Genomic DNA, 15,836 nt, shown 5'->3' with positions numbered 1-15,836 from the left:
TTTTTTTTTTTTTGCGGTACGCGGGCCTCTCACTGTTGTGGCCTCTCTCGTTGCGGAGCACAGGCTCTGGACGCGCAGGCTCAGCGGCCATGGCTCACGGGCCCAGCCGCTCTGCGGCATGTGGGATCTTCCCGGACCGGGGCACGAACCCGTGTCCCCTGCATCGGCAGGCGGACTGTCAACCACTGCGCCACCGGGGAAGCCCCTCACTGTAGTTTTGATTTGCATTCCCCTCATGATGAGTGATGCTGAGCATCTCCTGTGCCTTTTGGCCATTTGTAAATAAGCTCCTTTATTTTTTAACTCACCATTTTCCAACTCAATATAATTATTTTAAATTAATGTCTTTGATAATACATTAATTAATGTCTTTGATGCCATTGTTTTTCTCCTGGTATGCAGTAAAACCACAAAGTTTTTTCTACTAGTATGCAGTAATGCAGATTTCTGTAGTTAATTTGCAGATGGAATGTTTTTTGCATACCTAGTTTTAAAATTTATTTTGTTTAAAATTTTTATTGTACATGATATAACCCCTTTGCAAGTAAACCATCTTTCACATTAGAAAATATATGTAAAATATATGGTAGAGTACCTAGCATATAAAGAAATACAATAAATATTATTTTCCTATTAATTAGTACTTAACAATTTCATTTATTCTTGAGGATTTTTACAAAATATACCTAATTTTCCACATGAATATTTCCTATGCTTGAATGTTCAAAATAGGGTTAGAAAAAGAAAGACTCTTGTCACAAATAAATATATAGAAATCATATATTGAAGAAAATAAAGTTACGTAGGGCAGAAAAAAGTTTTCTGTGGCCTTCTTAGGATCCCTGGCTGGGTCTGAAAATTAAACTGACAAAGACAAATAAACAGAAGTAAAGCATACCAATTTATTTAATATAAGTTTTACATGACACGGGAGCTTTCATAAGGAAATAAAGACCTAAATACACAGTTAGATCTCAGTAGTTTATGCTAGGTTTAATGAAGAGTGGACAGTCATGGAGGAATATGATAGGTTAGGGAGTATGAGGTGTTAAAAGATAAACTGAGGTATCTTAAACATTTTAAGAGTTTTCTGAGCATTTATCCATTCAAATCTGGCAACGCTGAACCTGAAGTGGTTAGGGGAACTCCACCAACAGGAGATAGGGAAAAGATTTATAGAGAGAATCAAAAAAAGGAAATGATTTCATTTGCTGTAGCTTAAAACCTGGTTGGCTATTTGTGATTGGTTGTTCTTAGCATTTTGATTTTGTAACCTTGAGGCATTTACAGGCTTAGATTTTGGTTTGCTTATGTAGGATGCCATGGCATTAGAGCCACCTCAATATAATGGCCTCTCTTTTTAATCAATTTAACAGTAGATAATTGTAGTAAAATGAGGGAAATTTAGCAATATCTGCTTGTTAAGATTCTTGTTGGCATCCCTTTGTCTTTGGAGAAAAGGATTGTTAGGGGAACCACTGACTGAAACTGCCCGCCCTGGCCAGGCACCATAGTAACCACTTGCATGAGTTATCTTACAACAGGAGGTCCTGGTAAGGAATGCGGAACTAACAAGCTACCACCAACTGGAAGAATTCGGGAAAGGTCAAGAGGAGAGAGGAGATTCCAGTCCATATGTCCTACCAACCTCCCAGAATCCTTCTTGCTGGAATCCATCTTGGCTGAGCAGTGTGCGTGCCACCAGGAAGGACCCTGAATCAGAGTGATTGGCCAGAGACAACCTGGAAACTAACCCAATTACCATAAGGCCTGAGACGGCGAGCCACGTGGCAGGGGAGTTCTCCTGTGTTCCCTTACCGTGCTCCTCTCTTGCCCCTTCCCAATAAAGTCTCTTGCTTTGTCAGCACGTGTGTCTCCTCAGACAATTCATTTCTGAGTGTTAGACAAGAGCCCACTCTTGGGCCCTTGAAGGGGTCCCACTTCCTATAACAGTATGGGTCCTTTCCTCTGGGTATAGGGAGGACACAGCCTCATATGAAGGTTTTATGACTTGTTTCAGGGGAGGGGCTGTGGCAGGGAGGGGTGGGGGTGGAGTTCAGAGTGACCTTCGTGTTTCTGCTGTTTTCTCAAACTCCTTCAATTTAAAATATTCAATATGCGAAAAACCTAGAAACAATAAATGCTGGAGAGGGTGTGGAGAAAAGGGAACCCTCTTGCACTGGTTGTGGGAATGTAATTTGATGCAGCCACTATGGAGAACTGCATGTAGCTCCTTAAAAAACTAAAAATAGAACTACCATATGACCCAGCAATCCCACTACTGGGCATATACCCTGAGAAAACCATAATTCAAAAATCATATGTACCCCAATGTTCATTGCAGCACTATTTACAATAGCCAGGATATGGAAACAACCTAAATGTCCATTGACTGATGAATGGATAAAGAAAATGTGGTACATATATATATAATGGAATATTACTCAGCCATAAAAAGGAACGAAATTGGGTCATTTGTAGAGATGTGGATGGACCTAAAGTCTGTCATACAGAGTGAAGTAAGTCAGAGAGAGAAAAACAAATATTGCATATTAACACATGTATGTGGAATCTAGAAAGATGGTCCTATTTGCAGGGCAGGAATAGAGATGCAAACATAGAGAATGGATGTGCTGACACAGGGGGGGAAGGGGAGGGTGGGATGAATTGGGAGATTAGGTTTGACATAAATACACTACCATTTTTAAAACAGATAGCTAGTGGGAACCTGTTGTATAGCATAGGGAACTCAGCTCAGTCCTCTGTGATGACCTAGATGGGTGGGATGGGGTGGGGAGCGAGGTCCAAGAAGGAGGGGATGTATGTATACATGTAGCTGATTCACTTCTTTGTACAGCAGAAACTAACACAAGATTGTAAAGCAATTATACTCCAATAAAAAAAAAATTCAATATGCCAAGGTGCCATATTTAGGGTAGTGTGTCCTGAATCCCACTGGTTACAAATATTCATTTACAAATACAAACTTACAAAATGGCCTCTTTGTAAATTAGTTCTAACATTGAGGTGTAACACATTTAAGACCTGTTTCTTGGCATTACCCATTTTCATGATGGCAAAGAAGCATTTTTTTAAACCCTGAAATTCAAGTCACAAAAAGCATCAACTTTTCTTTAGATGTCATAATGCTTTTTATACCAAAATACCAGAAAAATATATCCCATGGTGATAACCAAATATCACAAGTGAAGAGTATGGAAGTTTCATCTCATGTGTGACTTTGAAAATGCCCTTTTGCTAGGAACATGGGAAAGCAATTCTGCCTCAAATGGTGCTACTGATAAATATCATATTGGCCATTTAACTGTTTTTAGCAATGTTTTGTACTTGTCAAAGAAGTGACCATTTAGTAAAAGATTTAAAATTAATCTTCTTCAAAATGGAGGCATTTTGAATATTATTAATTGCATTACAAAATAATGTAATTATATGCTATGAAGTAAACAGAAGTTCGAGAAATTATATATCTCTTATGGGCATTTATGTGTATTTGGATAATTCAAGCCTACAATTTTTTTTCCTTGCCTAAATTGATTTTGGTTATCTAACTCATTTTCTTCCAGTCTCTCTTTTGTTCTGTACCAAGTAGGTGCAGCTTAAAAATAGGAATAATAATTTTTAAAAGGTACAGAGTTTTAAAATGGAAAAAGAGGGAATTCCCTGGCAGTCTAGTGGTTAGGACTTGGCACTTTCACTGCCGAAGGCCTGGGTTCAATCCCTGGTTAGGGAACTAAGATCCCACAAGCTGCATGGTGTGGCCAACAACAGCAACAAAAAAAACAAAAAAAAAGAAAAAAAAGGAAAAAGAGCCCTGCAGATGGTCCAGTCCAACCCTGTCATTTTAAAGACAAAGAAATCTAGCTCCAGAGAGGTTAGCTCTTTGTCTCACAACACACAGCTAGGAAGGAACTGGCAGAATAAGACTGGAGAACTAGTTTCCTGAATCACATTATACTGCCTATCAAGGTAACCTTTTGAGAGTGTTACTGAGTCCAAGCTCTCTCTGCTCGTGGCACAACAGGCCAATAAATTGGAGACAAGGTGTTGAGGCAAGGAATAACGACTTTATTCGGAAAGCTGGGCATCTGAGAAGATGGTGGACTAGGGTCCTAAAATATCATCTTATCAGGGTCTGGATGCTAGTTGCTTTTATAGAAGAGAGAGGGGGAGGAGGTGAGGAAGTAAAGTAAAAAGGCTATAAGTCTTGCAAAATATCTCCTGGTTTTGGCCAGCTTTGGGGAGGGGATGTGTTAATTTCTTCTTTTCTGCAGCCATTCAAAGGTGGGCAAGGTCATGGTGTTTCCCTGTAAGCTGAACAAAGGCACTTAAGTTTAACATTTAGGCAGAGGGGCAGGGTTACCCGAGGCAGATCCTTATGTATGTCTATAGCTATAGACAGAACTAAAGTAATGGAAATCAAAGGTCAAAGTAGAAGAAACAGATCCAACATGGAGTCAGGTTTTCTTCCCTGTTACAAGAGGAAGGTGGTGGGATATTTTATTTTTCTTTTTCAATTGTCAAAACATACCTAGAGCATCTTAAAACTTAGAAAAGTTAGCCAAGTTGTTTAAATTTAGTTTGATAATTTTGCTAACATTTTGAAATACCTACCCTCAAATAAATGTGAGGTGAAAATAAATGCATCCAAAAAATGAAATTGGGTAAATAATCAGTTAAGCTTGTTCCTTTTCTTATCCCTTGTATTTTATTTTGTGGCATTAAAAATATCCATTTCAGGGCTTCCCTGGTGGTGCAGTGGTTAAGAATCTGCCTGCCAATTCAGGGGACATGGGTTTGAGCCCTGGTTCGGGAAGATCCCAGATGCCGTGGAGCAACTAAACCTGTGTGCCACAACTACTGAGCCTGCACTCTAGAGCCCATGAGTCACAACTACTGAGTGCGAGTGCCACAACTACTGAAGTCTGTGGGCCTAGAGCCCATTCTCTGCAACCAGAGAAGCCACCGCAATGAGAAGCCCATGCATCACAATGAAGAGTAGCCCCCGCTGGCTGCAACTAGAGGAAGCCCACGTGCAGCAATGAAGACCCAACCCAGCCATAAATAAATAAATAAATAAAATTAAAAACAAAACCAAAAAAATATCCGTTTCATAATTGTATTTGCTAGATTAACTCACAAATCTTCACAAAGTAGTGGTAAGGTTTTTCATGAGCAACATGCTTCACATGTTCTCATCTGTTTAAAGCTATTGTCTTCACTTCTTTTCTCTTTCCACTACATTGGACATGGTATCTCCTCCCTCACCCCTGGCTTTTTTTTCTCATTAAGATTGCAGGTTCATGAGTTCCATTATTTAAGCTCAGACAAAGAAAAGATGTAATTGAGATCCTTCCTAAAGAGTAGAGCTCAGACAAATATGCATTTCTTTTCTTTCTTTCTTTCTTTTTTTTTTTTTTTGGTCTCTCATCTTTTCCATGTGATGAATAGGAATAGTTTGTGGCAGATCCCCCTGTGCTCACACTCTGATACACAGCTGGTGAATTGTTTAGCACTCGGCATGTGGCCTGACCTGCACCAACACCCAGAGCTGGGGCCAGGGCACATAGCTTCTGTCATAGCTGCATGCAGAAAACACACAAAGCTTAATTTGGAAAGTGAGACAAAGGATAAAAATATCTAAGTATCAAATATTCAAATTTCTTTCTATCAACCTGCTTTTTTTATATATGGGAAATCTTACATTCCCATTATCTACCTAACTACAATTTCCAATTGATTAAGTAGGTTATTTTGCATTTTCATAAAAAAATGAAACATCACAATAACTCTCCTGTCTGAGGGTTTTTTTATTTTCCTATTTTTTGAAAATAGGAAAACACAAGTAAACACACAAATTCACCTTCTCTATCTAGACTACTGGAGAGTGATTTTTCAAAATGACAATCTGAAAATGTACCACATGTTCAAGCATAAAAAAATAGCTTGTTTTGGTATTCATTAATCTAATACAATTGAATTTGGTTTCATTAATATTCTTTAGAATATTCTTATTCAACAAAAATTTGAACAAAAATGAATTTAGCTACATTTCATAAGAAAATCAATTTGGTGAAGACATCCTTATTCCCTGAGCATTTGGTTCAGTTTTCATAGTTTACTATCTATCCCTGAAGCTATCTTTCAGACATGGCATTTTAAAAGTTTCATTCCTATAAAATTCAAAGAAACATATTTTTTAAATAGGAAAACTATTTTTCAGTTCTGCCATATTTTCAACTGTGATATCAAATAGCTTATGTTTTGGGGGTAAAAGAATGCATTCAGTGAGAGATCTACACCCCTCATTAATGTGACTGTTTCATTTTCTGGACTGTATCCTGTCTGTTACTCTTCTGCATTCAGATATTCAGATAAATTATCTATTTTCACAAGCTCAGTGAAGAATTATTAGTTGTATATTTAGGCATATTCAGCAACTCTGAAATATCCTTAGGCACATATGAGCTCTTTGTTAAGAACCTTCTGCAGATGAATAGGAGGGAACAGTTTTGGTTTGTCTACTATCGTACAAAATACCACATAATAATAATCACAATGATCAATTATCTCTTTTTTTCATTAAACATTTCACTGAAAATATATTCATGATCAAGTACTTTTGTTGAGTAGCATTGACCATTTGTTCTGATTTTTAATTCAAAAAGGGTTTGCCATAATTGCTGCCTTATATACCAAACTGATGTTTTAAAATAGATGTAGCATCTTCCGTTTTTCATTTTTCAGAACACAGAAACAAGTAAGAAATAAAGGAACTGCAACACCTTCAAAGGATATCAAATTAGCACATTCACATTTAGCTTTTGAATTTAGCTATAAGGGCCCTTGGGCTTATTCTTTGGTTTCGATAAGAGCCAATGCTTGCTTTCCAGATGTTGCTATTGCTTTACTTTCATGACTCATAATTCTGCAGTAGCATGTGTAATGCTATTTGTGCACATACTTTGGTGATAGTACTACCTAACTAGTAAATGGGGATACTGTCACTAGGACACAGCAAACTACTACTAACTCCTCTCACCTGCAAAGATTTCCTACAGGCTTCCCTTTCCCTTAAAAACTGGTGGATTGCTTACAGCTACTGTAGGGGAGGAAAAAATAATTTTCCCTCTACCCTTCCGAGTTCTTGGATGAGACCTTCCCCCACGTAATAAAAGACAGATTAACAAAAGAAGAACAAACAGAACTTTATTAACATGTATATTTCATGTATACATGGGAGATACCCGGGAAAACTGAGTAACTCCCCAAGACGGCCAAGTCATCACCTTCAATAAATACCATCTTCAGTTAAAGACAAAAGAAAGATGTTGGGTGTGGGGTGAACCAGTTATGGGAGGTGACCAGGAAAAGCACAGTAAACAAGGGTAAGGTTTGTTATGCAGATTTAAGTAGGCACCTTTTCCATTGATACGATCCTGTTGTGATTTAGTCTTTCTTCCTTTCTTGGTACAGAAAGGGAGACACTTACAAGTGGAGATTTACTCTATAAATGTAAATTTCCCTTACAAAAGAGCAGCTTCTCTGTTTTCAGAGCATCTCCTGTGTCTGCTGTTTGTCAAAATAATTAGCTCAAAATAATTTATATGCCAAAGAGGCATATTTTGGGGTGGCATGTTCTGCTACACTTCACTACCTTAGTTCCTGTGGGAGAATTCAGAGTCTATTTAACTCTACATGTAGAATTTGACTAGTCTCTGAAATGAATACTCAATTTAAAATATGTTACAAAATGTTCAAATGAAAAGCCTGTATACACGTACACAATCACTATATGTATACCAGGTTTTTCAGTGATAAAAGAAAAAAATTAGTAATAGAACTGCACCCCATGAACAGAAATTCAGCTCTCAGACCGCTCCATTTCTCCTTATCGGGAAGTAACAGAGAGCAGGTTCTCTGGGTGTGTACACTTAGGAATAAGAAGGAATCATTGGCACAGATTCCTCTCTATGGCACACTTGTAAAGCTACTGTTGACTTAAAAAAATGCACAGTGTGAGAGCTGTGAGTTAAGTTTTATTTGGGGCAAAGTGAGGACTTCAGCCCAGGACACAGCATCCCAGATAGCTCTGAGAAACTGATCCAAAGAAGCAGTGGGGAAGGTCAGTATATATGTGATTTTGGTGAAGGAGGAGTACATGCAATTGAACAGATATTTTTTTGCAGAAGATTTCTGCTAGTCACCAAGAGCAGTCATCACCATGAATGATTTTAGTGTTTTTCTGGATATGAGAAGATACAAGAATTGGGCTCATAAAATCGGCTCCTAAAAACATCTAACTATCTGAAAACCTGTTCTGCCAGTTTTTCCCAGAGCACAGAGTGCCTCATTTCTGCTCTCCCCCTGAACTCCTTTCAGGGGGTGTTGAAAATCAGCATCTGCTGTAGCACCTGATTTAATCCTTGTAGAGGTAGATGGCGAGTGCCAATGGCGAGTGCCAAATTGTAGTTGACAGGGCTCCCTCATGGTCATAAATTTGACAATGCTTTGGGAGGTATTTCATGACCATTTCATCCCATGGTGCTAGGAAGGCTCATTCCTAGGTCTGGCGAAGATAGGCCACTCAGTGTGCTATTACTGGACTAGGTCTTATAAACAATTGCTAAAGGTAGCTCTGGACCACCTGCTTTACTAATCTGTTATAGTCCAAGAAAAATTCCCTCTTGTTGTATCTTTCCATATCCAGAGTTACACTATTACAATCATTGATCTCATATAAAACTATGTATTTTTGTTGGAGGCTCAGTCACACATTTGGTAATGCCAGAAACAACAATCTTGTAAAACAAGCAAAATACAAATAACATAGCTAGCAGTATTATTAAAGTCATAAGTAAGAATTAAGCCAAGAACTTCCATTAGGCGCAGCCCAGTATATCCTCAGGTCGTCTGACTTAGTCTGTTCTGTACCAATCCTTATCTTTCAGGAAAATTATATTTTGACACGGTCCATAATGCTCCCAGCCCAATTTCCTAGTGTTGCTAGGCTGGTTATCCTTAGTATAATTTGATTGTTCCCAAGATAAAGGGGGGCGTTAAAACTTAAATGACCGCAGCCTGTTGTTAACACATAAATCCATCCCATAATTTTGGGAGGTTTTATTCCTTGGCTGAAATATTGCTTGTTGCTCTGATTGAGCTTGAGTAACTTTAGAGGAAAATTCATTTTTTATGGCCAGGGTCAGAGCAGGTATTATTAATTGGCTAGGTGAGGGAATCCGCTGAACAGGACTATAATTTCTTTCCTCTAAAATAAATTTCCTAAGGGTCATCCAGTTAGAGCCCTGGAGGGGAGAAATCCACCAAGATAACCCAAAAGTACTAGACACAGGTAATTGGCTGCAAAACCAACAATTGGATTGATTTTTTTTAACATCTTTATTGGAGTATAATTGCTTTACAATGGTGTGTTAGTTTCTGCTTTATAACAAAGTGAATCAGCTATACATATACATATATCCCCATATCTCCTCCCTCTTGCGTCTCCCTCCCACCCTCCCTATCCCACCCCTCTAGGTGGTCAAAAAGCACCAAGCTGATCTCCCTGAGCTATGTGGCTGCTTCCTACTAGCTATCTATTTTACATTTGGTAGTGTATATATGTCCATGCCACTCTCTCACTTCGTCCCAGCTTACCCTTCCCCCTCCCCAAGTCCTCAAGTCCATTCTCTACGTCTGCGTCTTTATTCCTGTCCTGCCCCTAGGTTCTTCAGAACGATTTTTTTTTTTAGATTCCATATATATGTGTTAGCATACGGTATTTGTCCCTCTCTTTCTGACCCACTTCACTCTGTATGACAAACTCTAGGTCCATCCACCTCACTACAAATAACTCAGTTTCGTTTCTTTTTATGACTGAGAAACACTCCATTGTATATATGTGCCACAACTTCTTTATCCATTCATCTGTCAATGGACACTTAGGTTGCTTCCATGTCCTGGCTATTATAAATAGAGCTGTAATGAACATTGTGGTACATGACTCTTTTTGAATTATGGTTTTCTCAGGGTATATACCTAGTAGTGCGGATTGACTTTTAAAATTAGCATAGGATCGTGCCCATGATAGGAAAACATTTGATTCGTATACAAAGCTCTAAGAAGTCAAGAAAATATTGTAAATGATCCTACAAGTCAGGTCTAGGATCTTGGGCAACCTGTCTACTTCTGATGTGATCTTCTTCTTGTCCTAGTGTGAGTGTAATTTCCCCTCTGATAAGTGTCCTTTCATCTAGGTTGGAGATAGTCCTTTAGATTACGTCTCTTCCAGTATGCATAATCCCCTGGTTGCAAGTCATGGGGATTCTGATTTTCGTCCAAAGGTAGATTACTGAGATAAGCTTCAGAAACAAACTTAGAGTGTCCTTTTAATAATTCAATTTAACTTTACATCAATATAACATAACAGCAAGGAACTATCTGGGAAGTTAGTAAATACAGACCTCCATTAACAAAACTGGGATTTAACATTCATTGAAACATCTTTTTCTCTCTAAAATTACCCTCATTTCTACCATATATAACCAAATTAAGACTAATTTGTTTGCAAAATAAATCTGGTCTAATAAACTTGGCCTGATGATTTATATAACTATAATTGATCATATAGGCTTTTTGCTTGCTGAAACTGTTATAAGGAGTCTCAGACTGGACTTTTAAAAGACCTCTCAGGGCTAGGAAAGTCACACCAAGGGCTTATCACAGATTTCACCTAACAAATCTAGGTGAATTCTTCCCTTTTCAAGGTCCCCAAAATACCTTGAGATTTCTATACCTACTAGTGAGGTAGCCTTCCTAATTTATCTGATAAAGCTGATGGGAACCTAAGAGTTTCCAGTGTCTGGAGGGAACAGATAAAAAAGATAAATGTTTCAATTCTGCTTACAAAGGTATAATTTACCAATTACTGTAAGTCATAATTAGTTTGAGGGGAAGGTTTACCTTACACCTGGAAAACACAGATTTAAACCAGTAATTTTTCAGATAGAAACCATAAAATTTATAACCATATTCACCAGTTCACCCAGTCCTATGTAACTAATACTTTTTGTTAACAGCTTTATGAAGCCATCAGGTTTTTCATTAGAATTCTTTAGTTTCCTACCCAGTTCAGCATTATGGTCTGAAAGTCAGAAACTTGTATTTATTCAAAAGCCCTTTCTATAAATCTTCTTGAAGAGGAAGCATTTTTGCCAAGGCATCAGAGTGAAACCGTGTCTATAATGACAAAAGACTTAAGGCATGTTTAAAATCTGCTTACAATGCAATGCAACTGACAAAGCAACTTGGTTAATGCTGTGACGTACAACACTTTAAGATAATAACTAGAATTATGACTGATAACATTTTACCAGGGCATGTCAGAATTTTAGGAACTGCATATAATTTCTAGAATATCTATAATAATAACATTTACCTTACACTAAAACCTAAGAAGATTTATTACTCATTTGACAATACTTCCCATGTAACAATGTACCAAATGAACCTATTTTATAATCTCTCTTTGGGATGTTTCAGGGGCACTTTGAAACATCCTAAAGTTAGCTAGAGGTCAAAAGGACTTCATTAGAATTTGATTTAGGAAGTTTTGTCAAAAAATATCAAAAAGGATTTAGAACACTCAGTCAGGTAGGATCACAGGTCACTGTGAAACAATAGTTATTCACTTAGCCAAAGTAACAATAAAAGATTTCAAAGGCAAATACAGAACAGATCACTTAAAAGGTAAAAAAACTTGAAATCTGTTATCAAAGGCAGTTCAACATTTTAAGAAATCTTGTCCTCTTAAGAGAGAGAGAAGCCACATTCAAGTTTTGCACCATCTTACTTTTAAAATTAATTTACTCAATTAAATTTATTTTAAACTTAGTCAATCCTGACCATGCACAAAACTCTTTTCTCAGGGTCCTCTTTCCACAAACCCTTTGTCACTTTCTATATCCAGCATTTTATTTTCCCATTCAGAAACAGCCACCTGTAAGTCAGACCTACTTCCTTTTCCCTTAATAAAATGTAATTCCATTCTTCATGCCTTCTTTACTGAAAACACACATCTTACTTTCCTTAAGCAACTATGAACTGTCTTTTATGTTAGCTTTCTGTAGATTGGTGAACATAAATACCAGTGATATTTTCTAAAAACACTTGCTTTCTTTAGAGAAAGTGGCACCAAACATATTCATTAATAGTCCTAAATACCTTTTGTTTCTCTGTAAAAGTAAGCCAATGTTCAGTAATTAATGTTTCAGTATCTTATTTTACTTGGGAATGACCTAGCTATTCAATAAGCTTCCATCACTTAATTTAGCACAACTCTAGAACTGCAAGTTACCAGAATCTGGAGACACTATTGTAGATAGACATTCTTAAAGCAAAATTATTCTTAATAGAGTTTATCTGAAAGCTCTTATCTCATTTACGTTTTCTTTCCTTAACAAGTTTCTTCACATCAAGTTACTTTCCTTGCTGACAAATTTGTAACAGATATAACAAGATTTTATTTAGTTTATATTACACCTAGGCATAATAAAAGTATTATACTTAATGCTGATGACTCTAGAAACATGTCTATATTAATTAGACCAACAAACTTAAACATTAATACCAAATATTAATTTAATACTGAATATTTCCCAGTTCATGTGAACCTGAAATTTATTTAGCTTAATTTCTCTTGTGTTTAGAATTGTTTGATTTGTAAGCGCTTACTTTTCTTTAAGTCAATTAAATAGAGCTCATTTACAAATTAACCACAGCAATATTATCCAAAGACAAAGACACATACTGAGACATGTATATATCCAAACAGACACAAGAGATCTAGCTGCATTTTCTATACTTAGTCATGAATCAGGTATCATAATATAAAACTCACTGGTTTATAAATAACAGTTGGAATAAGAAACAATTTTAAAAGTCTTCTTCCAGTTTTTTTTTCTTCTCAATCTCAGGAATTAGGGATGGTCTAGATAAGACAAGTGTTCCTGAGACCTCTGGTCTCAAGGCACAGGGAGAGAAAATCAGGTTCTCCTAGTAGGACTTATTCCCTTAGGGTCAGAATTCTGAAGAGAATTTTTTTTTCCTTCAAGCTAGCTTTCTCTACTGGTTGGGAATTAAATGGGGGTCGGTTAAACTTCGACTGGCATTGTGTACTTAATTGGTGCAATTGAAGGTTCATAATTTTCGTAGATACCTCCTTTTCTTTCTTTTTAATGGTTTTGAAAAGTTGGTCTGATATAGTTTCAAGTAATTAATTATTGGTTTCCTGCAAAGAAGTTACTCTATCATTTCCTCTTTTAGAAGCTTCTAGATACCAGTCAAAGTAAGCATTCCATTCAGTCTCTTTGATCTTACATCCGGCTTTATTTTTTTCCTGTGTGTGCAAAAATATTAATTTTGGAATATCAAAAGAACCCCAATTTGGTTTTTTTAGGTTGAGATCTCCTTTAGTATAAGTTCCCCAATTAAGTAGGTACTTGCAAGTATGAGTTTTTGTACATACATAAACCTGGCTGGAGTGTTAGTCAGAGGCTGGCTTTCTGACACCCCTTGTTTCTGTGTTTGAGAGGCTCTATTTCCTAGCTTAAAGTTGAATTTGTCAGGGATAAAATTTACTAATAAAGTTGTGTGGTGGGCCAGGGTGCTGCTTGTGAGCTTAACTCCTCTAGGCATCACCCCAGAGTCCTTTCAGCCCTCTTACTTGTCTCAGTTTCTCCCTTTGGCGGTCTAAGACCACCGCGGGTGCTCGGATCGCTGAGTGGCTAATTATCTGCAACCTCTGGACGAGCAAGTGTTTAATTAATGAATGGGTTTCCCTATGGGACCACTGCACGGTATGAGGACTCTGCCTCCACCATTCCTGTAAATTTCTCAGTCACCTGAGAAAGCTGTAACCGGCCGGGAGGAGTCTTGTCCCTTTTCTTTGGAGCAAAGCTCTCATGTAATATCTTCATTTCTATCCCGACAAATTCTATTAAGGCAGCTGAATTGAGGAAAAGCATCAGATCAGCCTCTTACCTAACCACTCAGCACAGACCACTCAAGTCTCCTACAACTGAGCAAACCCTGATATCTTTCAACCCTCCCCCATTATCTTTCACCTGGGTGCATATTCCCTGGTATCTTTCAACCAAGCCCCACCCAGTATTTTTCCACTGGGTATTTCCCTGGTATCTTTCAACCAGGGGCCCCCCCAATATCTTTCAACTGGGAGGAGGCAGGTACCTGCTACACCGCCAAATAAAACTCAGGGTCATCAACCAATACGGGAGATCTGAGAACCAGGAGAGACTTACCCAAATTTGTCTGGACTCTCCAAGGAGGCAGATGGGCACAAGTAGCCTCTGCTGGTACCAAGGCTCCGGTTCCTCATAGAGTTCAAGTGAAGGAGAGATGTCCACTCTGGGTCCCTTCATGGTCGCCATAATAACTGTCAACATAAAAAAAAATGCACAACGTGAGAGTTGCAAGTTAAGGTTTATTTGGGGCAAAATGAGGACTGCAGCCTGGGAGATGGCATCCCAGATAGCTCTGAGAAACTGTTCCAAAGAGGCAGTGGGGAAGGTCAGTATATATGTGATTTTGGTGAGGGGGGAGTACCTGCAATCGAGTGCATATTTTTTTGCAGAAGCTTTCTGCTAGTCACCAAGAGCAGTCATCACCGTGAATGATTTTAGTGTTTTTCTGGATATGAGAAGATACAAGAATTGGGCTCATCAAATTGGCTCCTAAAAATATCTAACTATCTGAAAACCTGTTCTGCCAGTTTTTCCCAGAGCACAGAGTGCCTCATTTCTGCTCTCCCCGCTGAACTCCTTTCAGGGGTTGTTGAAAATCAGCATCTGCTGCAGCACCTGATTTAATCCTTGTAGAGGTAGATGGCAAGTGCCAATGGCGAGGGCCAATTTGTAGTTGACACTATAATTGCACATTTATTTAATTTGTTATTATTAATATAGGAAGGCAAAATATAGGACCAGGTAGTTCTGTAAAGACAGAAGTCAGCACTTTGGGTTGCCATCAGAAGCAAGTATGTGAACTGAGTTCATTATAGTTCACAGTTGTTAGATGCTCCCATGGTCAATGCCTAAAAGCAATCAAGCTGCTGTGTCTGGTGTTATTGGAAACTTTTAGACACTTTTCAGGAATATGCTTAAGAATAATGCCTAGTGGTAGAGGGAAAGAACAACCCAGAGAATATTTCCATATTAACATATGTGGAAAGGAGTGCTCCTAGTCAGAAGCATCATCTCATGTGCTTCATTCATTCATTAACTTATTCAGTAAACACATACTGAGCCAGATACTGTTCTAGGTTGTGTGAATACAGCAGTGAATAAAGAACACAAAAATCCCTGCCCTCATGGAGCTTACATTCTAGTGAGGGAAGATGGACCATAAACAAAATAAGTAAGTAAAATAAATAGTATAAGTGATAAGTGCTATGGAGAAAAAAAATATGAAGGGGGATAAGAAGTTGTGTTTATGGAGGTTGTAACATTAAATAGGATGGTCAGGAAATGCCTTTATGAGAAGTGACATTTGAGCAAAGGCATGAAGGGGATGAGGGCATCAGCTATGGAGAAAGCTGGTGGAAAAGTGTCATAGGGAGAGAAAACCAAATACAAAGGCTTTGAGGTTGGGAGAGTGGCTGGTGCCTTAGTGAACAGGAGGCCAGAGTATTAAAGGTTGGGGGCAGGGAGGTGGGAAAATTGTGCATGGCTAGGAAGGAGCTATCATTAAATTTTTGGCTTTTTATGTGACTAAGATGGGAAGCCACTTGCAGGGTTATG

At 38.0% G+C, this 15,836-nt stretch overlaps 1 protein-coding gene across 1 annotated transcript in view; it reads right to left on the bottom strand.

The window, feature by feature from the left end:
• Window positions 1-14,459, bottom strand: part of LUZP4 (leucine zipper protein 4) — a 92,580-nt gene extending 78,121 nt beyond the window's left edge. Inside the window, exons 1-2 of the mRNA XM_027089534.1 lie at window positions 14,340-14,459; window positions 13,720-13,822 (exon numbers count right to left, since the gene is read on the bottom strand). Of these exons, the coding sequence (XP_026945335.1) occupies window positions 13,720-13,822; window positions 14,340-14,459 (223 nt within the window). The remainder of the gene's footprint in view (window positions 1-13,719; window positions 13,823-14,339) is intronic.
• Window positions 14,460-15,836: the final 1,377 nt, after the last annotated feature.

Source organism: Aethalodelphis obliquidens, unplaced genomic scaffold, assembly GCF_003676395.1.
Source record: "Aethalodelphis obliquidens isolate GAN/ISIS:26980383/991018 unplaced genomic scaffold, ASM367639v1 scaffold66, whole genome shotgun sequence".
Classification (NCBI taxonomy): Eukaryota; Metazoa; Chordata; class Mammalia; order Artiodactyla; family Delphinidae; genus Aethalodelphis; species Aethalodelphis obliquidens.
The sequence above is the reverse complement of the archived record's forward strand: the minus strand, read 5'-3'. Positions and strand labels throughout refer to the sequence as shown.